The sequence below is a fragment of the Lithobates pipiens genome, unplaced genomic scaffold (assembly GCF_037356315.1).
Source record: "Lithobates pipiens isolate NorthernLeopardFrog02 unplaced genomic scaffold, aLitPip1_a1.2 Scaffold_22, whole genome shotgun sequence".
In the NCBI taxonomy this organism is placed as follows: Eukaryota; Metazoa; Chordata; class Amphibia; order Anura; family Ranidae; genus Lithobates; species Lithobates pipiens.
Window position 1 is genome coordinate 309,371,238 of NW_027507784.1, and position 24,036 is coordinate 309,395,273.

Below are 24,036 nucleotides of genomic sequence, written 5' to 3' on the forward strand. Positions count from 1 at the left end.
ACAGAACAGCAAGCATGACAATAATTGTTAGGCCTCAATCACAATGGCACTAAAGCCCATAGTCAGTAAATGGGTGGTTTGGGTTGAGCCACCAGGCGGTGTTAGCAGACAGATCATTAAATGGCCTGCATGTCCCAATGTGGATCTTCCCAACAGACATACGGGTGTGGGCGAGCGCCCCTGAATGTAGACTGTTTAGAGGCTGCTCACCCACACCTCTGCAGTGACAGATGTTTTACCTTTCGGTAAAACGTTTGCCACCGCATATAGTGACAATTGGCCATCAAATCATTATTTTTAGTTAAATCTTTACAATAACTCAAAATATGTTCTCACTGAAAAAAAAAAAAAATACAATATAGTTTTCATTAGAAGCAAATAAAGCCAGCAGACTTGATGACAGGCCTTCAGGATATGTTACATAAAATACAAAGAACCTAATTTAAAAACCTAAGCCAATCAGGGAGGACCTTTTCCTAATGCAGGCTTCTAGTGACTGACCAGTCTTTTATACTTAAAATCAGGAGGATAGATGGAGATATATATATTTTTTACATACTTGTATATTATACACACACACCCCCCCTGAGCACACCAAGACAAAATGTACATACACATTATATATATATATATATATATATATATATATATATATATATATATATATATATATATATATATACATACACATATACACATATATACATACATATATATATATATATATATATATACACACACACATATACATATATATACACATACATACATACATACACACACACACGCACATACATACATATTTGTCTTGGTGTGCTCAGGTGTGTAATATATATAAAAAAACATATATAAAAAAATATCTAAAGATTTTACACACTGCAATATTTTAGCCCCTCTTGGGGTATCCTGAAAACTGCTATTGTGTAGGCTTGCTTGTGTTCTAGGTAATGTATTTCTTCAATATTCCCCCAGTAGGAGCCAACAGACATAGCGTACCTTTTAGGCCTCTCATTCAGGCTGGTGCTGCGGGCTCTGAAGCTCCCTTTCTCAGGGGTGTCATCAAAGCTCTGCAGAACATTGGAGCGCAGACCCTATGGGGAGGGCAGAGTAAGTCACGTGATTGGTCCAGTACACGTAGCAGAGTTTGCCAGCTAGAGAATGGAGCTTACCTTAGTTATATAAGGCACAAAATCTCTTCTCAAAGACAGTCTGCATCGGATGAACCACATAGCAATGACATGGTGGGCCAGGAACACAATGTATTGATTAAATCTGGAAGAAAAACCGAAGTAGTAATTTCCCATTAAATCGTATGCTATGATTAAAGCAAAAATGGATGTAGATAAATGAATGTAGCTTTATATTTATTATACCCTTAAATCAGTAATTGCATGCTCTAATGTAACTAGCATAAGTACCCAAATTGGACATTGGTACAAGCCTGTTGTGGTGCCCTATAGCAGGCATGCATGCAAATTCGCTGACAAGGAGCGTACTAATAGAAATGGAAAGCAAAGGAATAACCTCATCAGTCTGCTGCTGCTTTCATGGTCTAATCAGCAGGCTGTGGGAGATGAGAGGGCACTACAGCATCCCTTCTACAGTTATAACAGATACACAAAACTTCTGCCTAGCTATGCATTGTGGAAAGGCTTTACACGTTTTTAGCGGTTTGCCTGGCATTCAGCTTTAAGGGCGCTGCTATGCTCAGCTCCTGCCGAACAGCTAAACAAAACTTTAGGCTAAAACGCCAAAGAGATTTACAGAGCAATGCAAATATCTCGTTGGGCCAGCTCTCTGGAGTTTAGGATGAAAATTCAGATACATTTGTATTAATTGGTTAATTGATGCCTAATGGATTTCTGGTATGAAATGTAACAAAAAATGAAGTGAGAATAAAGTCAGTATACATCTTGTTCCCATCTGAAGGACGTAAGCTTTATAGCCCGAACCTGTTATCTGGATTGACGTGAAAAGTATCCAATTTATTACACGAGTAATTTTAAGTGCAGCAATCCCTGGACTTTGGGAAGGCTTGATTGCTGGCACTAGGATGTATACCTTGTGCTGTTTACCACACCTGTGATGATAGAGATACATCTATATCTTCACAGGTGTAATATATGTAATATACGTTTAATATAAATACATTTTATTTACTTATATTACACACACCAGCCGTGCTCCAAACTTCTATTGCCAAAGTGACTTCATAGAACGCGTCCCCACTCAAAATCCAACCTTCCCTGATGTGCTTCACCAATGCCAGCCTGCCCACAAGGATAGGGGTAGGTTGTTTTTTGGGTGAGGACGTGCTGTATGCAGTCACTTTGCTGGCAAACATATACTACAGCAAGAGGAGCCAAGTATTGAGTGTGGCTGATAAATTTTTGCAAATACATCGTAATATAGCTTTACAGAATCCAGAGAGCAATGACAATTACCCAAGCCTGCCATATGGCAACAAAAAGTACTTGTCCACCTCGTGTGCCCTTTGGACACCTGTTGAGAATCAACGAAAATAGCGACGCCCATCCCCATGGTCCTAGTTTTGATGATGTAAAGTGGTACTAAACTCTACCATAAACAGTCCAACGCTATATACCCAACAGCAGATATGGGTTCCCTCCAAATTGCAGCTCTGTGCCAAGAGGGAGCGGAAGGGAATAATGAAAGACCTGCAAAGTAGAATCTGATGGAAAGAGTACTGGTAATTTAAAGTGACCCTGTCACCAAAGAAAATTGCATGTAAAAGCACAGAAAAGTCAAGTATCCCAAATGCTTACTTGCAGCATTTTCCCCTTCCATGAACATTTCCTTAATTCACTTCACAAAAGTAAAGTAAAATTTAAATTCACTAACACACCCCACCCTCTCCTTGCATATCATAGCCCTCTCCTCTTCTGGGAATAACTAATTACTGTCTGTGCGGGACCAGTTCCTCGACCTCCATTCTCACCTCCCTACATAACCTATGTAGCTGCCAGACTGAGTAACAGCTCTGAGTCTGTTAGATGTGCTGACATCACATTCAAGATGGCTGCATCCACCTGCGGTCTCTGGGCTTTTGGATGTCTACACAAGGGAGGACGTTATGGGTCAATAACATGCCTACAACACATTAAATGAACATACAACCTTACAATAAGATTATACAGGATTTATATAGCGCCAACAGTTTGTGCAGTGCTTAACAAAATAAAAGGTAGACATTACAATTTGGTACAAGAGGAATCAGAGCCCTGCTCATTAGAGCTTACAATCTAAAAAGGAAGGGTCAATTGATATAAAAAAGGTAATAGCTGTGGGGGATAAGCTGATGGAGGAAGTAAAACCATATTGGTTAGAAGCAGGATAGGCTTCTTTAAAGAGAAGGGTTTTCAGGGATTGTCTAAAGATGGATAGATTAGGGGACAGTCTGATTGGGGTAGGGAGTTCCAAAGGATGGCAGCTCTGGAGAAATCCTGGAGACGAGCATGGGAGGAGGTGACAAGGGAGCTAGAGAGCAGGTGGTCTTGGGAGGACCAAAGAGCGGCTTGGTTGTTATTTTGTGACTAGGTTAGTGATGTAGCTGGGGGCAGAGTTATGGATGGCTTTGTAAATTATTTGCAGTACTTTGAATTGTTATTTCATTGGGTGTGTGGAAGCTAGTGGAAGAATTGCCAGAGGGGTGGAGGACTTGCAGCGACATTCATTATGGACTCAAGGGGGGATAGTGTATGTAAAGGTAATCCAATGATTACTGACTTATAGATGTGCCATTGATCTTGACAGAGAAGTCAGGGGAAGGGGCACATGGGGGAGGAAATATTAGCTCGGTTTTAGATAGATTCAGTTTGAGGAAGTGGACATCCAGGCTGATATGTCAGTTAATAAATCAGTGATGCATAAGGAGACTGAGGGGCAGAGAGATAGATTTGGGTGTCATCACCATATAAATGGTAGCCATGGGAGGCTATCACCTGACCCAGGGATGACCTGAAGATCGAGATAGTAGTAGAGGTCCAAGGACAGAACCTTGGAGGACCTCAACGATAAGAGGAGATGGAGAAGAGGAAGTGGAGCTTTAAGTGATACTGAAAGTGCGATGAGATAGGCAAGATTCAAACGGAGAGCACAGCCATGGAGACCAAGCAAATTGAGTTATTTGAAGAGGGGATGGTCAACTGTATCAAAGGTAGCAGAAAGGTCCAACAGTAAGAGGAGGGAATAATGGCCGTTGGTTTTGGCTGTTACTAAGTTGTTTGAGTTTTAGGAGGGCTGTTTCTGTGGAGTGCTGTGGGTGAAATCCAGACTGAGGGTGATCGAGAAGGTTATTCTCAATGAGGTGGTTGCTCAGTCGGTTGTAGACTTAAGCCCCGTACACACTATCAGATTTTCTGCTGATTTTTTTCCATCAGATTTACCAAAACCATACTATGAGGTCAAACCTTAGGGGTTTCAATGTGTATGCAATCAGGCAGGCCCTTGTACTACATGGTTTTGGTAAACCCGAAGGAAAAAATCAGCAGACAATCTGATAGTGTGTATGGGGCTTTAACGTTCAAGTAGTTTGGAAGCAAAAGTAAAGAGATGGGTCTTAGGCTATTAAGATTGGTGGGGTCCAGTGAGGCCTTTTTGGGATGGGAGTGACTAGCGCATGTTTTAGAGGGTTGGGGGAAGATATCAGTAGAGAGTGAGAGGTTGAAGATACAAGTTAGAGTGCAGGATAGAGCCAGGTTGTGACCACAGTATTTGAGAAGGAACAGGAGGTTAGGTGGGCGTTAGAAAAAGGTTTAGTGACTTCCTTTATAGTAGCTGTGTTAAAAGAGGGAAGTATTGATTAGGCAGGAGGACAAAGAGTGTAAAGTGAGGGACATATCTGTAGAGTGGAGATCTTATGTCTCTTCCCCCCCCCCCCTTTATAAGGTCTTATAAAAGGTCTTATGTCCCCCCCCCCCCCCCTTTAACTGCGTTTTGGACAGGTACTCACCTTGAGGGATTAGTGTATGGCAGAGAAATGGCAAACACACTTGCATATTGTTCAGCAGCAAAGTTCCCATAAAGGTGGGGCAATCGGACCAGGGCTGAAAGAAACCATTAGAAAGAATGTTTGGAATTTTAGAAGTCAGAGGTGATCAACAAAATGGCCTCATATTGTAATGTGCAAGGTGCCTGACTTGCTAATCTACAAAAAAACAAAACAAAATGGCTCGACAGTGTTTGCTTGTATGAAGAACTCGATAAACCATGGCTAATCTAGATACAAAACTAGATGTCTTCCTCTGGCAGTAAAGATTGAATGATCATAATGGCTAACCTATGATAGCTCACTATGCTACTTTATGTATAAAGAACTACATGGGAGGACTATGTATAAAGTCTACGTATGGAGAAAGAATGACTCACCATGTGTGTCTACAAATTACAGACTGATGGCTGATTTTCCTAGCCTATGTGTGGGGGCCACATAACTCATTATTGGGGGGAATGTTAAATAACTTACTAGAGAGGAACTCCAGCATGGGGATTGCCATGGTGACAGTGGCGGAGATGTGCGTCAGCTTCACAATGAGCACCGGAAGGGACTTGATCAGCATCCCCGGCATCTCTACCATGCACATGGACAAAGCGACTACACACTGCTTGGCACAGCGATAGATCAGGCCGGTCTCCAGACAGCGAACCATTTCCTTCTACCAGAAGATTAAATAAACACAATTACCCTTTGTAGTCCGACATGCTTCACTTTCTATAGAATTCAATATAATTGCTTAGCATTAAGACCCCTTTCACACTGGGGCTGTTTTCAGGCACTTTAGTGCTGCACAGATACCCACAGTTTTCTGCACTACTTTTGGCGACGTCGGAGGCAGTTTCAATAGACATCTGTGCATGAACCTTAACAGATGTCTGTCAAATCGCCCCCAAAATTGGACTGAATTGCCCGTTTGAAATGAGCTAAAAACTCAATTTTAAACCCACCCTCAGTGTGAATGTGGGCTAAAACTTGGAAGCTTAATGATTTCTATGCAGAGCTGCACTAGAGTTTGCACTCTGTAGTTTTAGTAAATCAACCCCCTATGTCTAATTAAGAATGGAACCCTGAGCAAGCACAGCAGGACAGGCTTTCACACTGGAGCGGTGCGCTGGCAGAGCATCAGAAAAAGTCTTGCCAGCATAGAGAGGGGCAGGAGAGAGCGAGAGAGAGAGAGGGGGGCAGGAGAGAGCGAGAGAGAGGGGGGGCAGGAGAGAGCGAGAGAGAGGGGGGCAGGAGAGAGCGAGAGAGAGAATAGGAAGAATTAGAAGATCTGAAATGAGGGGAAGCTCTGCCGATTTCCATCATCCAATCATGAGCAAGGAAAAATGCTGTGCATTTTATTTTCCTTGCATATGCCCTTTAGATTTACAGAGACTGCACTTCCAAGTGTACTTGCAGTGCACACAGTGGATTTGCCTTTAGTAAATAAACCCCAACGTCTACCTACTTATCCCCTCCGCCACCCATCCAACTGCCTTCACTAAATGTTGCATAAGAGAACCTGCAGGAAAAATAATTGATACTAAGTATTCTCCAACTTCTGACATCCTCCTGCTGACAAGATCCCTGGAAATGTTGAGACTTTGAAGCCACGTCAAACAGCGTGACTTGCATATGACTTCTTGAACATAAAAGTCAACACAAGTCATGCTGAAGTCACCCCCAAGTAGTGCAGGAAACTTTTGCCAAGTCACAGTGACTGGAGTTGCTCCAATTAGAACGGTTCTATTGCACTTAATAGAGTGTGACTTGTCACCTGACAAGTCACGGCAGTGTGAACAAAGACTTGGGGGTTGATTTACTAAAGGCAAAGCACTGTGCACTTGGAGGTGCGGAAGCTCTAGAACCGAGGCAGAATCTCTGCTAATTTATATCATCCAATCACGTTCAAGCAAAAATGTTATCTATTTTCCTTGTCTACAGTGACTGCACTTCCAAGTGCACAGCGCATTTGCCTTTAGTAAATAAACCCCTTAATATAATAAGACACTGCGGAACAAAGCAAAGCAGGATTATCTTATGAGAGATTTGACTGGAAGGAGGACGACATCACCATCACAGATGCTGCAGAAGTTGGAGAAAGGTAAATGTATCCAGAATTTTAGGAAGGAGCACATCAAATAAGCAGACCTGTCACGGAGGTCTGCAAGATCTACTGAAAGAAGGGACCCTGTACAGGTTTATTCAATAAAGTGAGGCAAGGATAAAAGCAGAACTAGGAAACAACTCATGGCAACCAATCAGAACTTAATTTATTATCAGAAATTAGACCAGTAGAAAATGGATTCTCACTGGCTGCTCTGGGTAGGATGCTCTGCACTTACACATGGATTCCTCTCCCTGTTTATTGAATAATCCTAAACATTATATGGCAATCAGCCTTTTACAGTGCTGAATCCAAATAGGGAAGGTTATAAATACTGCATGACCAGTACATTATAATTACAATGCTGTATACTTATTGCTTGGTCAGAATTACTGTTACAAAGCATTTTTTCACTGCTATAGGCCTTTAAGAAAAAAACACCAGAAACTATACCTGTTTGGTGATATCCAGATATTGATGGTATGAGGTCAGTGCAGTCAGTACAGGAACCACAGCCAGCTGCAGTTCAGTACGAGAGAATCCATCTGGGGTATTATACAAGCGATCACTGGCACTCCGGTCTGAGAGCTGGAACACACCACATATGACAATATCTGAACAAGGACAGAGAAGACAAACCCTTCCTAGGTCAAGACTCGCACCTATGCGTTCTGCTGTGCATTTGCACATGTGCAGAAAAGCACTGGTGTCCATTTTCTATGGGTCATGTTCACATCTATGCAGTCTATCTCTATATCTATATGTGTGTGTGTGTGTTTAATGTATACTGTATACTCAAACACTTTCTTGTAGTGTCGAGAGATTTTCACCCCCTATTTGCACTTTCCGTTTGGCTCCTTACTTACCAATATTTAAAAAAGTAGGTCAGTTCCCCATGCTAAGCCTTTACATATGCAGGCAGCACAGATTTGGTGGGGTACTAGAGCAGGTATCTATAATGGTAGTGTTGCAGTCTAACAGATGGGCAATGTATAAATTCTATGTAGTTTGACTCACCATGGTACAGAGAGATGCAGAAAGCTGGTCAATGTTACAGGGAGAGGACAGAATGAGGAGTTTATAACGAAGACACTCAGGCAGTTTATTGAGAACCAGTTTGAGGACTTTCCAGTCCGTTTCCTACAAGAGAAAGAGTAGTGATTATTCAGAAATTAAAGTCTCCAGGAAGAGACCTGAATATAGCGGGAACAGACCTGTCTTTGATCAGATCTGCTTTGGAGAATGTAATACTACACCTGCTTTAAACATTGCAGAATGACCCCAAAAGCCAGAGAGAAAGGCAGGCAGCCCAATCGAGGACAACCACCCTGGGAAGAGAGGCTGGGGCTTCCAGAGGGGGGAGACAGCGTGCCGGCGGGCTTCCTTTCTGGCGGCCTCTTCTCAGGCTCAATCCTAACAGATCAGAGCAGTTAAAAGGATCCTTCAAAAGACAGACAAGTCAGCTGTACTCCCTGTGGTCATTACCCAGGCTATGGCCTTCTTTTTAAAAACCCACCAGGAGTCATCCATAACTATATATCCTTGTATTATATACACAGATACAATTCCAACAGTGACTCTTTACACCCCACTGGTTAGAACTTACATAGAACTATATTGTTCATTATTCTGACACCACATTTTTCATCTCAGATGACACAGCGTTGCCTGCTGGAACAACCTAGTGCAACAATTGTGTTTTTTTTGTTTTTGTTTTTTTAAAGGATACTTCAGCCCACACCGTCCCTTTAAAGCATCAAAACGACTTTTTAATGTGCACATCGTTACCTAGGTTAAAGAATATGTAAACCCAACCCTTCATATTCCCGATATGTGCCTGCTGTACCATGTACTTGTAGGAGGATGTAGCCTATTCTCTTTGCATTGCTTCCTTTATGTGAAATACTTGGTGTTGCTTCCCTATCTAAAACTGACCACGCTAGGCATTAGTCAGTTCTCTAGCTGTGTTAGGACTTGCGCCCACATGCCCTCTCTGCACAGTCACTCACTGAAGATAAGCGTGCCGCTGTTTTCCCTCTCCCAGCTCTCCAAGATCCTTATGCAGGTGAGGGTTCATACTATTTTAAAGTTCACCTTTAAAGAAAATCTGTAAGGGGAACCTACACTGGACCCCCTTCTCCATTTCCCCCCCAGTCCCGCTGTACCAGTGGCCTCACAATCCCCCGGTGTCAGACACCAGGACACCACTACCAGGCCAGAGATTTGAAATCTCCCCAGCTTAATCATCTTAATCATCTATCCGTACCTCAGCGTTTACGGATAGGAAGCATTCTAATTGGTCAGCGCAAGTTCCCCTTACAGATATTCTGTAAAGGTGAACTTGCCCTTTAAGATGGAAAGTGGAGATTACACACCAGGGACCCATTTGATTTTCTTATCTCCAATGTTGTAGATGTCTACTTCCAACCCCTTAGACCAGGGGGTCGCCAAACCACTGCCCTCCAGTTGTTCAGGAACTACAATTCCCATCATGCATAGGGTATTGTCAGTTTTACAATACTTTATGGGATGTGTAGTTCCACAACAGCTGGAGGGCCGTAGTTTGAAGATCCCTGCCTTAGACCAAAACCTCTAAAGCTATAAAACTCTGCTGTGAATCTACGAGTGATCCGGCGATATTCGAGAAACACATTAAAGTTTCTGATGACCGAGCAGAGAAGCAACGGTGTCCTGCTTTAGCTCCCAGCATGCCAACAAGGCAGACAAAAAAAAAAAAAAAAAATGGTGGAGATCAGGAACCTGTGTCAGGCTTTTTAGGATGAACTGCACCCTTGCTGAGGAAATTTCCTCAGCAAGACCGTAAATGAGGAGAGATCTCTCCAGCAAGGGACACAAGCTGTGAAGCCCAAACAAAGGTTCTCATCTTCTCTCTCTATAGCCAAAACCAATAATTTGTCTGGACTTGGATATTTCTATATAGGCAGGATGGTTTTGACCAAGCAGGTACATTTAGGATATAGTAGTTTGAGTAGAAAAAAAGAGGAAACCATTTATGGAAACGTTTGGTCATCAACCAAGGCAGGGTGGTTACCAGGCAATCAGCGCCTAGAGGCGATTCAGTTCGCATTGTGCGCTATATAAGTATTTCATTCATTCATTCATTCAATCATTTGCCATTTGTTGGCTTGCTCCTGGCTGAATTGGGCAATGATAACTTCATGTTTAGAGTAGCCTCAATGTGTACTTGACAAACTGTTTATACTAAACACAGCCCAATAGACCAGCGGTTATAGATTTGGTGGTTTTTGTCTAAGAAAAAAAAAGGCACTAGTCACATGACTTACACAGACTCGCACAGACAGTATGGACTGAACCTCACAGCTCCATCCTTATTGGGGAGACCAATGCGTTTCAGAGAGTCCGTTTGCAGGTGCAAGAAGAAGTCAAACACCTTTTGTTTGGAGGGGGAAAAAAAAAAAAAAATGTAGGAGAGAGTGTTAAACACACACACCACATGTGTATATTGTGGTTACTAATTTCCCTAAAGAGCGCTATATGGACTCATCGCACAGTGCTCTAAATGACATGGACTGACCTGTAGTCTGATGCTGCTGGCGATTGGAGAACTGTACAGGTTCAGGTAGTGAAGCTGAATATGGTTGACCATCATTTCGTACACACGTATGGCATGACTGGCAGGGAGAATGTATAGCTTGGTCTGCACATAGAGAAGTTCATATCACTACCTTAGACTAACTATTTGTCTTAGTACACATCTGGAGAGAAAATGGCCGGTTCCCACCTGAAGGATGACCATTAGGCCCAACACAGATGTTTTTACATCTTCCAAAGATGATGCATCCTGTGTAGAGTCTGCAGGAAGGGACAAGGACCGAGTCACAACCTAAAAAAGAAAAAATTTAAAATTTACAAACAAACCTAAGAAAAAAAAAAAAAGGGCACAAGGAAGGGTGCCTGACTTTACTAATCACTGCATGAGTAATACAAAGGATTCCTTCATACCCGTGGCTGACTGTTCATCTCAAAATGTTGGCTTACAGCACATATAAAGTTATATAATTCTATAGCAGTTTACAGATTGCTGGCTTTCATCATTGCACGTTTTGGACCCCTTGGCTTCTAGAGCATGGCTTGTAGGACAACAGAAAGGAAGATGAGGAATATACAAATTTTTATAGCCTAGTAGAGGAAGGGTTTTTGCTCCACATATTATGAACTGGAGTCAGGACTGCATTTTCATGCTGGAGCCTGGAGACCCCCAACCTTTAGTTTCTAAGGCAACATCCCTCTGGGATAGATCAAGTCTCTGCACAAAATGTATTTATTTTTTCAACTGGTCCTAACCATGGGACACCTATACGAGTTGCCTGTATTTTTTCTATCCATGAAATTAAAATGTGTTTTTGCAAACAAATGCGAGCATTTCCTCCTGGAATTCCCACTCACACAACCCAAAAACATAGGTTAACTGACTTCTGACTAAACACCACTCCTAGAATAATTAAAAACCATTAAAATAAAAATGAATGGCCCATTAAAAAGTATAACATAGCAAGTCCAGGTTTTGCTGCAATGTTCACATTCAACCCGGAAATTTCCCCCATACATAGACAGATCCTGATGGTTAGAATCATTCAACCCTGCTGAACGTTGGTCATCTTGCACCCACACCAGCCTATGACTGGACAATGAAAGGAGAAGCAGTGCAGTGAGGAGCTCATGTCTTGGTCACACTGCCTTTGCCATTTAGAAGAGCCACTGGCTACTGCCTTTTCATTCACATTCCAGCATTGTCATACAATGACTTCATAAGGCTGATACCAGGTGAAATTCAGATACTTACATTAACTTTTAACTAAAATTGAAAAGAAAAAAAAAAAAAAAAAAAAAATTTAATGACATAATTAACAGAGTTGCATTCGGTTGTGTCTTTTATAACTGCCTGGGCTTTAAGATTTATGGCAGTTTTAAAGCGTAATTTCTCCCACGCAATCTGGAAATTGCTCTGGAATCTCTTTGTACAATGTAATTCCAAAAAGCACAAAATTACTTATGTGTAGAGAAGGCAAAGCCTTACCCTCTCAATGATATCCATTAAACTGTTGAAATGGCAAGAGTGGCAGCATTCTGCTAAGTCAACCAAGAGTTGTGTGGCCAGCTTTCGGACTTGATGATCTTTATCCTCTGGGATTTGTGCCAGTTGACAAGTCACCACCTTTTCTATCAGTTCCTCCTGAAAACAAATCGCAAGAAGAATTCAAGGAGATACCAGACATACACAAACAATATCTGTGTTATAAACTTATTAAAAGACGAAAAAGGATTCTCAGAGCACTGTGGGTTCTCTAAATTGGCAGTGCACAGCAGTAATCTCCTTTCAGGCACTTTATTTCAAACTGAACTCTCATTTGGAGATTTCCAAAAGGTGGAGGAGGGGGTAGAAACGAGTCACTGGTGTGACTCAATTAAATTCATTATAAAATTTCAGCTTTAGCTATTCAGCTCTGTAGGCCTCTCTCAGTAGGCAATATGGAGAAACTGTAAAATGGAGCCTAAACCTGTATATACAGTAGAAGTAAATATAAAATGTTTACCTTTTTAAACATTTATAAAGCTTTTTAGCCCTGTTCATGAGACACTGTCACTTTGCTCATGAGGTCACAGTGGCTCCTGACTTCTTACCTTTTCCCTCTAGTCATGTAAACCCAACTCTACATGCTTTCTCACCGTCTTCCCACTGCAGGGAGTCCAGCCTATAAAAGCGCCAATTTTGCATGGTGTCAGTACTTACCCAGGTGGATAATGTCACTGCTCCACCACAGATCAATGCTACAGCCACACAAACGCAGTCACATGGGGTGGGCCATGTGGTCCCCATGCTGAAAAGCCTCGCTCCTTAAAAGGTAAGGCAGCGAGGGTTCACTTTTATCTGAAAGGGGACCAGCCGCCGAAGAGGTTACTGGGGTTATTTTAGCTAGCTGTTGCCATAACGATATCCCTCTTCAAACAGCCGACGTATGACAGCGGGCGGTCCGTAAGTGGTTAAAAAGGTTTTAAAGTGCAATTAGAGTGTTTAGTCAATGGGTTTGTTAGCCCTCACGTGGATGCTCAGAGCAGGCTGGATACTGAGCTATGGGGAGCAGAAAAGAACTGTCAGAAGCCCTGTGCAACAAGGTAAAAAAACTTTATAAAGATGGAAAAAATATATATAAAAAATAAATAAAAAAGAAGGATAGCCAAAGCCTTGAATATGCCACTCGGTACTGTTCAATCACTTAAGTGGAACATTTAGAGATCCCTTGATACCAAGGTCAGGTAGACCAAGAAAGATTGCAGCCACAACTGCCAGGAGAACTGTTCAGGATACAAAGAAAAACCCACAGGTAACCTCAGGGGGAATACAGGCTGCTCTGGAAAAAAGTGGTGTGAAGTTTTTCAAGGAGCACAATAAGGCTATACTTGAACAAAATTGAGATGCATGGTCAAGTTGCCAGAAAGAAGCCTCAACTGTGCCAATGCCACAAAAAAAAAAAGCCTGGTTAGGCGTGTAAAGGTGTTGTCGGGCATATCATAACTAGGCTTTTTTGTGGCATTGGCGCAGCAAAGGCTTCATGCCGGCAACTCGACCATGCAGCTCATTTTTGTTCAAGTACCCTTTTGTGCTCCTTGAAACCACACAGTCTTTTTCCAAAGCAGCCTGCATTTCTCCTGAGGTTACCTGTGGGTTTTTCTTTGTGCCCTGAACAATTCTTCTGGCAGTTGTGGCTGCAATCTTTCTTGGTCTACCTGACCCTGGCTTGGCATCAAGAGACCCATTCATTTTTTCACTTCTTAATAAATGATTTAAGAGTACTGACTGGCATAGTCTAGGTTTTGGGTATCAAAAAATATGTTGACAACCCTTTTATTCAGCTTGCTGAGGGCTTCCCTCTAAAAAGGATGAACATCTGGATTTCCAGACGTTTTATCATACAAAAAGTCATACAAAAAGTATCCAAAAACAAACCTCATAAAATTGTCTGTTAATGCTCAATGCAAAGGATAGGACATCCAAGACTTTCATTCGTACAATACATCGGGCTTCATTCCTGGAAGAGAGAAATGACAGGGTATTGATAAACAGGAATGATTATATAGACTGCACATTTGTTGTATCCAAACAAAAAGGCATAAGGTCTGAAGAGCATTTTACAGTGAGCAGAGATCTTACAATGCAATTGCTACACCATTTTTTTCCCCCACAGAGTTTTTAACATTGTATGCACAGATCAGCGCAGCTTCTAATCAAGGCTCTACTCCGGAGGGACAGAAAACGAGATCTCCAGGGGGCGGAGCTATGACGTAGGAGACAGGCGCCCATCCGAGCGTCCGTCCGAGCCTCCCGATGCCTTCGCTCTTCCTCCCCCGCCACGCACCTCTCCACAGCCCCAAAGCCTGAACCGCACGCTCATGCTTCCGGGACGCTATACTGGTTCGGGCTGATTCCCCGGTCTTGCGGGCCCCAGGGAACGAGAGACGGATCTGCCAAATCCAACTACAGACTCAGCTGCAGCCCACGCTACTGGAGCGGCTGCCCAGGAGCACAGCGGCGGAGCACCGTAAGACGCCGATATATGGCGGGACGGGACCTGGACGGTTTACCCTGAAGGGAGGAGTGGATCCCCGCTAGGAGATATTGGAGCATAGGGAGAGGCTGTCACAAGTCCCCACAGACACGCGGCAGAGCGGTAAGACAAGCAGTGGGACGGGGATACGGGAGAGTTTCTGTTGGAAGTCTCTGCTGGTCTGGTGAGAGGCAAGGATATAGACACTACACTAGATAAGGGGATATACCCCTAGGTAAACTGGAGCCTTCCCCATTGCCTCTCTTTTCCTGTCTAAGGAAAAAAAAAAAAAAAAAAATTTTTTTGGTCTGACAGAATTTCACATGGAATGACTGTTTGAACTGGCTCTTAATTGTATTGCTACCTGGGGAGAGAAAAGGAAAAGGTATCGATATCTAAAGAGGGTTTTCTCTGCTAACCCCTACCCCCCTGGCTTAAAGGGACAGTTGTTTATGTATACACCCAGTAATATAAAATCTACAGGAGGAATGCCGGGATGCTAGGAACAACAGCTGCTGGAGGAATTTAAATGCAGCTCTAACAGCCCCGGCTGCTGACAAAAGGATTCATACCCCCCTGAGTTCTTTTTTTGGAGATTGACTGGGAAATATATTCTATGGTCTCGAGAATGTATGATAGGGACATATCCAATAGTCCCTGTTAATTAATAGCGCTTATCCAATACAGAAAAGTGGAAGTGGAAGTAGCGGAACAGTTAAGAAAAAAAAAAGAAAAGAAAAAATCTTGTTTTCCATCAGACGGCCGTCTTGAGGGAAAGAAAAGAAAAGAAAATTTTTTTTTTTTTTTTTTTTTTTTTTTTTTTTTTTTCGTGGTCACTTGGAACTGAACAAACACCCGAGACATTAGGATAGAGGGCTTACCGGTTATTGAGCAATAGCCCCCTCCCCTCCCTGTGTTTTTTCCTTTTTTTTGTGTGTGGACATTCTGGTGGATGAGATTTGATTGGTATTGATCACCAGCCAAACGAATGTAATAACACAGTGGTTGATGTTTTTGGGGTTAGGGGGGCCTTCTGAAGGAGAGCTATATAAGGCGGCCATAAAGATTCATATTGATATCTTGATATAGAGGGAAGGGAGTGAAGCTTTGATAGCTCCGCTAGGATGAGAGGGAAAGCAGCCAAGACAAATAAACAAACAACTCCTGCTGCAAGCCCAGTCGGAATTCAAAAATATATGGCCGCCAACACCAGTATAAGGGCAGGTGAAGAGACTGGTAGCCCCAGGATGGAAAAACTGCTCCGCTCGGACCCAAGTAGGCAGAAGGGAGAAGATAGCAGAGGGACAAAAACCTCGGTTATTAAGCCAACTGAAAAAAAAAATAGTGCAAACTCACAAAGTGGCGATATTAGTCAGAATGAAGTTCAAGGAAGTGAGGGGTCAGAACATCTGAGGGCAGGAGAAAGGAGTCTGGACAGACACGGAGAAACCCCCCAGTCCCCACAGATCAGGGAGATGCTATCAGAGATGTTCATGAGAATGGAGATCTCTTTAAGGGCAGACATCGCAACTATAAGAGAGGATATAGGCCTGGTCTTGGGGAGAGTAGAGGAGGCGGAAAACAAAATAGAGGCCCAGGAACATAGAATAGATGGAATCTTAGAACAGGTATCAGCTCTCCGTAGGGGAAATAGAATAATTAGATATAAATTAGAAGATCAGGAGAATAGAAGCAGAAGAAAGAACCTAAGAATAAAAGGTCTCCCTGAGACAAATAGCGCATCTACCCTTGGAGAGATAGCTCAACAGATTTTTAACCCCCTATTAGACAGAGAAGTCACAGCCCCATTAAAGTTAGATAGAATACACAGGATGACACGTCCTTTTGGAATTAGATCAGAAACCCCCCGTGATGTCATAGCAAGATTTCACCACGTAGCGGAAAAAATGCAGGTAATGAGAAAAATTAGAACACAGCCAGGGGTGACCTACGGGGACGTGGAATTGCAGATCTATTCCGACTTAGCAGGAGAGACGCTTGGAAGAAGGAGAAGACTGAAACCATTAACGGAACTACTGAGAGCAGCCGATATCCCATATCAATGGGGATTCCCGGCATGTCTCATAGGGAAAAAAGACGGACGATCTGCGGTTCTACGTTTCCCGGAGGATCTCCGAGAGTTCTGTGAACAGTTAGGAATACACCCTACCCCACAGATAGAATGGGACAGTGAAGAGGATCTAGAAGGAGCAGGGAGTATGTCCCAAAGAAATAAGAGACAGGACAGACCGAGTGATTGGAGACGAAAGAATCCAATTATCTGAAGCTGAGATGAATTAGGAAGGGGGCCTAAAAGGGGAGGTGGGGGGGAGGAGAGGGAGGGGGTTGGGGGGACTCGGACGGACATGGGGCTGAACCCCAGGGATACTATGGGGGAGAGGAGACCACTGTTATTGGCCTTCCAGCCCCATAGGTTTAACAAGAAAAGGGGAGTCCTACCCAGTCCTACGGGACGTTTTGTTATAGGACAGGGGGGGGGTGGGGGGGGGGAGGGAGGTTTTGGCTATGTGGGGTTTTTTTATGGGCTCTCACTCGGTCCCCCTATAGGGGCAGTAGGTATGGTCTCCAACGGGTTCACTAGAGGCTCCAACAAAAGAGGGGAAACCCTCACTAGAAGAGAGGTATGGGGATAGTTAACGTTATTACTTATAATGTAAGGGGCTTAAACACAAAAAGGAAAAGATACAGAATAAATGATGAGTTACAGCACATGGAAGCAAATATAGTATGTCTCCAGGAGACGCATATAACTTGCACCTCTGGGGTTAGAATGAATTCGAATGAGTTTCCGTTATGGATTTATGGGGATTCCCCATCCTCATACTCCAGAGGGGTTGCAATAGGTTTTAGTAAAACAATGAGGTTTAATCTAGAGGAGCGACTGGTGGACCCGGAGGGACGATACCTGTGTCTAAAGGGAACGTTGTTTAACCTTAAATGTACAATCGTAAATATTTATGCCCCAAATGAGAATGTGGAAGTTTTTCTAAGGAAAACATTGAATAAAATAGAGGATTTCAAAGAGGGAAAATTAATCCTTGCTGGAGATTTTAACTGGTGCATAAACCCAAAAATTGATACCTCAACGGGAGGTCCCAGGACATCGGTACATAAGCAGAAAAAGTTTTTAAGGGCCCTGGCTCTATACCAGCTACAGGATACCTGGAGAGCACTTCACCCAAAGGATAGGGACTACACATGCTTCTCCTCGGTCCATGGTTCCTTCTCTCGAATAGATTATATTTTTCTGGAACACTCATTCCTGAAAGCACTAAAGAAGGCGGAAATAAAAAGTAGAACTGTGTCAGATCATGCGCCAGTTATGATTAAGCTGGAGATAGGGGAGGAACATGGACCGAGGGGAATTTGGAGATTGAATGAATCTCTGTTACAGGATAAGGACTCTGTAAGTAGGGTGGAGAGGGAGATGGAACAATTTTTTAGATTAAACGATACACCTGATATCTCCAGCCCCATATTGTGGGAAACGCACAAAGTGGTAATCAGAGGGGTCTTTATAGGGATCGGAGCGGGGAAAAAGAGAGAGAGAGAAAGGAGGAAAACCCTACTGTATGAAGAAATCCAGAGGCTGGAGATGGGTAGTAGACCAAGGGGACTCTATGACACTCAGGACTTAGTAACAAAAAAAAGAGAACTAGAAGATTACTTAGAGCAGGACAGGATGGCCGCCTATTATATTTTGGGAACAGAGAGGTATCAATGGGGAAACAAAGCTGGTAAATGGCTAGCCAGGAGAGTGAAGGATAAGAAAAGCAGAACTTTTATCCCGAGGGTAAGAAATGAGGTAGGGGACATACAAAATATGCCGGAGGATATCGAAAATACGTTTTTTACATATTATAGGACCCTATACAATATCCAACAGGATAGCTCAGAGAATAGAGGCCGAGATGTAATAAAGGACTATCTGAAAGGGATAGAGATCCCCAGGGCTAAACAAATAGAAATGGAAGCATTAGAAGCCCCGATATCAAAGCTGGAAGTTGAATGGGCTATTAAAAATACAGCTAAGGGAGGATGCCCCGGGCCAGATGGTTTCCCGATCTCATACTACAAGGAATTCCAAAAACAGCTAGTTCCAAAATTATGCGAGTATTTCAACGCAGTGGGGAGAGATGAAAAATTTCGAGAAGAGACACTACTGGCACATGTGGTCCTGATCTTGAAAGAGGCAAAGGACCCACTTGCAGTGGAAAGCTACAGGCCAATCTCCTTGCTAAACTCAGATATTAAACTTTTTGCAAAAATTATCTCTGAACGATTAAGACCTTACGTGCCAGAGTGGGTACAGCAGGATCAGGTTGGATTTATTCAAGGGAGAGAAGGTCGGGATAACGCATTAAAGACTATTATGCTAAGCCAGGAATCCATAAGACAGAAGACCCCCACGATACTCATGTCTATAGATGCTGAAAAGGCATTTGACAGGGTTAGCTGGGGGTTCTTATTCGAAGTGCTGGAGCGATATGGATTAGGAGTGAGGATGAGAGGGTGGATTGAAGCTCTGTATACCAAACCTAAAGCCAAAATAAGAATAAACGGGGCCCTGTCCTGCCCCCTTGAATTGTGCAACGGGACAAGACAGGGTTGCCCGCTCTCCCCAACATTATTTGTTCTGGCTCTAGAACCTCTCCTGACGGCTATTAGAAAGAACCAAAATATCCACGGAATATGGGCCGAAGGGAGGGAGTATCGGGTTGCTGCTTTTGCAGATGATCTCTTGCTCTATGTCTCTAGGCCGGGGACCTCTATACCAGGGATTATGGAAGAAATAAAAAAATACGGAAAAGTCTCCAACTTTAGGGTTAATGCAACTAAATCTGAAATTCTAAACTTAAATATCCCAGTAGAAGAGCAAAGAACCCTGCAAATCAAATACCCCTTTAGATGGTGTGGGAGGGAGTTGGCCTATTTGGGTATAAAGCTTACGGCAGAGAGAGAAGACCTGTTTGAAGCTAACTACATCCCCCTACTTAATAAAATCAAACAGTACTTAGATAAGATTCAATATAAAGCTTTATCTTGGATAGGGAGAATAAACACAGTAAAAATGTTCATTCTACCAATGTTTACTTACATTTGTCAAATGGTCCCCATTCTATTACCACAGGGATATTTAAATAAATTAAATATGATGATCAAAAGATTTATATGGGAAAAAAAAATGGCGAGGGTGGCCCTCAATACTTTGACAAGAACTAAAGACAGAGGAGGATTAGCAATGCCCGATTTTAAAAGGTATCACGAGGCTATAGTAATTTCACGAATCACAGACTGGACACATAACAAAAAAGGGAAGGATTGGGTGGAATTAGAAATTAGGTTAAGTAGAAGGGAGCTAGGGGAGATAATATGGATACCTGCAAAACATAGAGAATTAGGGATTAACACAAGTTTATTGACAAAAGGGGTACTACGAATATGGGATACAATAAATAAGAGAAATAAGTGGGAGCACAATTCACCATTTAGGCCACTATTAGACACTAAAACTTTTCCACCAGGTCAAGAGGAATATATATATTATAGTAGATGGGCTAAGAAAGATAAAATTAAACTACAAGAGGTTATGGAAGGGAATAGGGTATGCACATATGAGGAAATTATAGGAAAGTGGGGCCACAAGCCCCTAGATAGGTGGAGATATGTACAACTATATCATTTTACTCAGTCTCTACCACAACCACTACGAGGACAGGAGCAACTTAGACCTCTGGAGAAGTGGATAGGGAATCCCCAATGCCTGGTAAAAAGGATCTCAAAAATATATGAAATTTTAGGGGAAGTAGAAGAACAAAAATTCCCCCTCTATATAGAAAAGTGGGAAAGTGAATTGGGACCGCTAGATAACGACCTTCATAGAAACAGGATAATTAGACGAACGTACTCGGTTGCCAAAGACCTCCAAACTAGGGAGATGGCATATAAACTTTTAACAAGATGGTATATAACCCCACAGCAAGGAAATAAAATCTGCAGTGAGACCTCCCCATTATGCTGGAGAGGCTGTTCAGTAGTGGGTTCCTTCGCCCATATATGGTGGGAGTGCCCTAAGATACAGGTATTTTGGGAGAAGATTATAAAAGCTATCCTTGAAATAACTGGGGAAGGGATTAGAAGAGACCCATGGGTTTGCTTATTCCATGATTCTGAAAAAAGTGAGAGAGAGTATGGGCAATCCCTGGTCCCGGGCTTATTGAATTCTGCTAAAGCACTGATCCCGCGAAGCTGGAGGAAATCCGAGCCCCCCTCGATGAAGGAGTGGGTAGAAAGATTAGAAAGGATACGAAACATTGAGGAGATAATGTATAAACTGGATAACTCAGAGGGGAGATATCAGTATAAATGGCGACTTTGGATACAATTTAGAGAAACTGAAGGGTATCTAAGGCTGCTTGATTGCTAATAAAGGGGGGGACCGAGTGAGGGGGGAGGGGAGGGAGGGATAAGGTAGATTATTCTTAAAGAAAAGGTGTTGTATTTATTATTATGTGGAATGGTCTATGCCTGTATATTTGGAAAAACCTGAAAATAAAGAATAAATAAAAAAAAACATTGTATGCACAACTTCTGCACATTAGCAATAGGCTGGGGATTTTTCAGTTTGTGTCCCTCAAAGAAAAATAAAAAAAATAAAAAAAATATGAAATCATGGAAATGTATTATTCAATTATTCAGTTTTCACAGGTCAACTGAAATGCTTAAAATATATTAGTCAGTTTTCTTAGAAAGTTTTCTTAGATAGAATTGAAAGACTTAAAAAACTGTTTTTATGATTGTTAGTGTCCTGTTGGGGAGATTTCCTTTCACTTCCTGTGTGAAGACAGAAAAGCAAGGAAGAAGTCTCTCCAACCTTACACAGGTTCTCCTCTGAGATCTCCTCTCACTTCATGTTCTGGTGACAACTGAAAAAAAAGTTTCCATTTCTCTGTACTGCAGACAACGGTCATCAGCACAAACACTCGCTCAATCTCTCTCGTAACAACACAGACTACTCTATCCAAAAAGTTTGCTTTGGCGATACACTAACTGCTTCCATACCAGGCACATTTACATCCCTCCTGCCCAGGCCAATTTTTAGCTTGCAGTGATGTCACACTTTGAACGACAATTGCGCAGTCATGCAACAGTGTACCTAAAAATTTCTTATATCAATTTGTTCACACAAATAGAGCCTTCTTTCGGTTGCATTTAAACCATTTTTTTTTTAAGCTAAAGTTCTAGAAAACTTTGGTTTTCACCATTTTAAACTTTTGCAAATTAATCATTCTTCATAAAATTAGGTCAAATGTATCTGCTACATTTCCTTGGTGAAAATTACCCAAATAAGTGTATATTTAGTCTGTAGGAAACCTATAGATACCCTCTAGTGCTCACTCAGTGTTATCAAGCAACATTTTTGTGAGACAAACAAAAAGGGATTGTGGGATGAGTAGTCCCTCAGACTGATAATGGCTTTGCATGTTTATGTGCTTAGACTACAGATCTCAGGGCTCTGTCCTGTGGACACAGGCGGTAACAGATTTCTCTGCTGTGCAACCCCGGCTTCTGAGAGGATGTCATATGGCATCCACTCTGAGGGAGGAAATACCATCCTGCCTGTCACTATGTTATAGGCGGAGCAGAAAGGTGTTTATTTTTGACCTTACAGCGTTAGTTCATCATTACGGAAAAAATATAAAAAGGTGAACTAGCACCATACACCCTCTCCCTGGGCCCCTGCTGTACTTACCTCAAGGGAGGTAAGTGTAGTTGGTCCAGCAGTCCAGAGATTTGAGAGGGTGCACAGCATTAGTTCACCTTCACAGACAGAAATGTACAGGTGAACTTTAACATGTATCCAAACCCAAAAATATATTGCAGCTTACTAGTCCTTAGATGCATTTTTTTTTTCAGAATAGGAATATTTTCAGCAAGTACACCAAATACTGGTTAATCATGCCGGAAATCCTTGTCACCTCCTGTAAGCTGAGCTGATACATTAAACATCTTTCTTTCAAATCTTTGCCCATGTAATGGTCATTTTGGTAGCCATTAATAGAAAAAAAAAATATATAAGAAGAGCAAAACGAGGTAGGTATTCTGATCAGTTTGAAACTAGCAAGCGGGGAAAGGTGCACAGGGGCAATGTAATCTACAAAATGACGCAAAGGGGTCCCTACCACTCTTGCAAGCTAACCAGCAAGAAAAAAAACGATTTGTTTAAATTGACACTAAATATCATCCGTAGTTTCCAAAAAGAATCCATAACCCTCCGTGAGCTCTAGAACTCCCGAGGACCTGCTTTTGCACCATGTAGCTCTAGTGGCCCTGTTGCACCAGTAGCCCTATTCTACTTTGACAATGCTTCCTCCATACATACAGGGCAGTGAACGTTGGCATCTTAGAATAGGAAGTGTGTTAGACTAAGTGTTACAAATAAATAGAAATGCACCAGCCAACTCATTTATCAGCAACCGATTACATTTTTGGGGGTTTTAGATACGCTTTTAATCTGCTCCTATCCAGTGACAGCTTAGCAGGAATGTAGCAATATTTACTTCGCCCTAAACGCTGGACAATCGATAGGTAGAAAATTACTAATTAAAAGGTCCCGACCTGAAATACTTATCCATCAGCTTCTGCAGATCCTGTATCCACCCCTCCTTCCCTGGGTGGATGGACTTGGCTCTGTAGGTTATCAGATTCACCACTGAGGCGGCCTAGAAAGACACAAATACCATAAAAATCAATGACATAGTAAGGTAGGAGATGCTTTATATGGGTGTTTATACTACTCTTGCCTTAGTACCCTTTCAATAACAGTTGAATACTGTCTGGTACTTTATTTGCATGAACAGTTATATATTCATGTCAAGCCTTCTGGATAATTCCTTCAGTCCTGCCTGGACCGAGAAGAGAGGAGAAGAGGAGAGGAAAATTTACCGGCTTGTGCAAAAATAAAAATAAATAAAAAAAGTACCAGCCAGTACTCAACCTTATAGGAGGTTTATAAAGTCTTTAGGACCCATGCTGATGACTGAAGCAGTATACAGCTCATAGGTTCACCAGATGCTCTAGACTCTATAATTTATATATTCAGATGACTTTGCCAACATTCATAATACTCTGTTCTTCGAAATGCAATAGGCATGCAAGAGCTGGCAAAAGCCTGCTAAAGGGGATAATGTAAAGTCATTTTTAAATCCAGGTGCACACAGCATCTATAGTTTATCTTGGTGGGAGCAGTTGTGATTGAACGTATGCAATCACCATATATTCTCATGGCTTGCGGAGTCTGTACATATCCATAGACTGACCGC

The 24,036-nt window shown here is 42.3% G+C and overlaps 1 protein-coding gene across 6 annotated transcripts in view; it reads right to left on the reverse strand.

Annotated features, from left to right (window-relative positions):
- The window catches only part of TSC2 (TSC complex subunit 2), a 105,818-nt gene that overhangs the window by 51,241 nt on the left and 30,541 nt on the right, over nucleotides 1-24,036 (reverse strand). For all 6 annotated transcript variants that reach the window (XM_077449368.1, XM_077449367.1, XM_077449364.1 and 3 more), the window contains exons 13-25: nucleotides 23,333-23,436; nucleotides 14,095-14,176; nucleotides 12,166-12,321; nucleotides 10,870-10,971; nucleotides 10,663-10,785; nucleotides 10,412-10,518; nucleotides 8,363-8,519; nucleotides 8,124-8,246; nucleotides 7,560-7,694; nucleotides 5,486-5,675; nucleotides 4,973-5,066; nucleotides 1,170-1,272; nucleotides 997-1,091 (exon numbers count right to left, since the gene is read on the reverse strand). In XM_077449368.1, coding sequence (XP_077305494.1) covers nucleotides 997-1,091; nucleotides 1,170-1,272; nucleotides 4,973-5,066; nucleotides 5,486-5,675; nucleotides 7,560-7,694; nucleotides 8,124-8,246; nucleotides 8,363-8,519; nucleotides 10,412-10,518; nucleotides 10,663-10,785; nucleotides 10,870-10,971; nucleotides 12,166-12,321; nucleotides 14,095-14,176; nucleotides 23,333-23,436 — 1,571 coding nt within the window. The remainder of the gene's footprint in view (nucleotides 1-996; nucleotides 1,092-1,169; nucleotides 1,273-4,972; nucleotides 5,067-5,485; nucleotides 5,676-7,559; nucleotides 7,695-8,123; nucleotides 8,247-8,362; nucleotides 8,520-10,411; nucleotides 10,519-10,662; nucleotides 10,786-10,869; nucleotides 10,972-12,165; nucleotides 12,322-14,094; nucleotides 14,177-23,332; nucleotides 23,437-24,036) is intronic.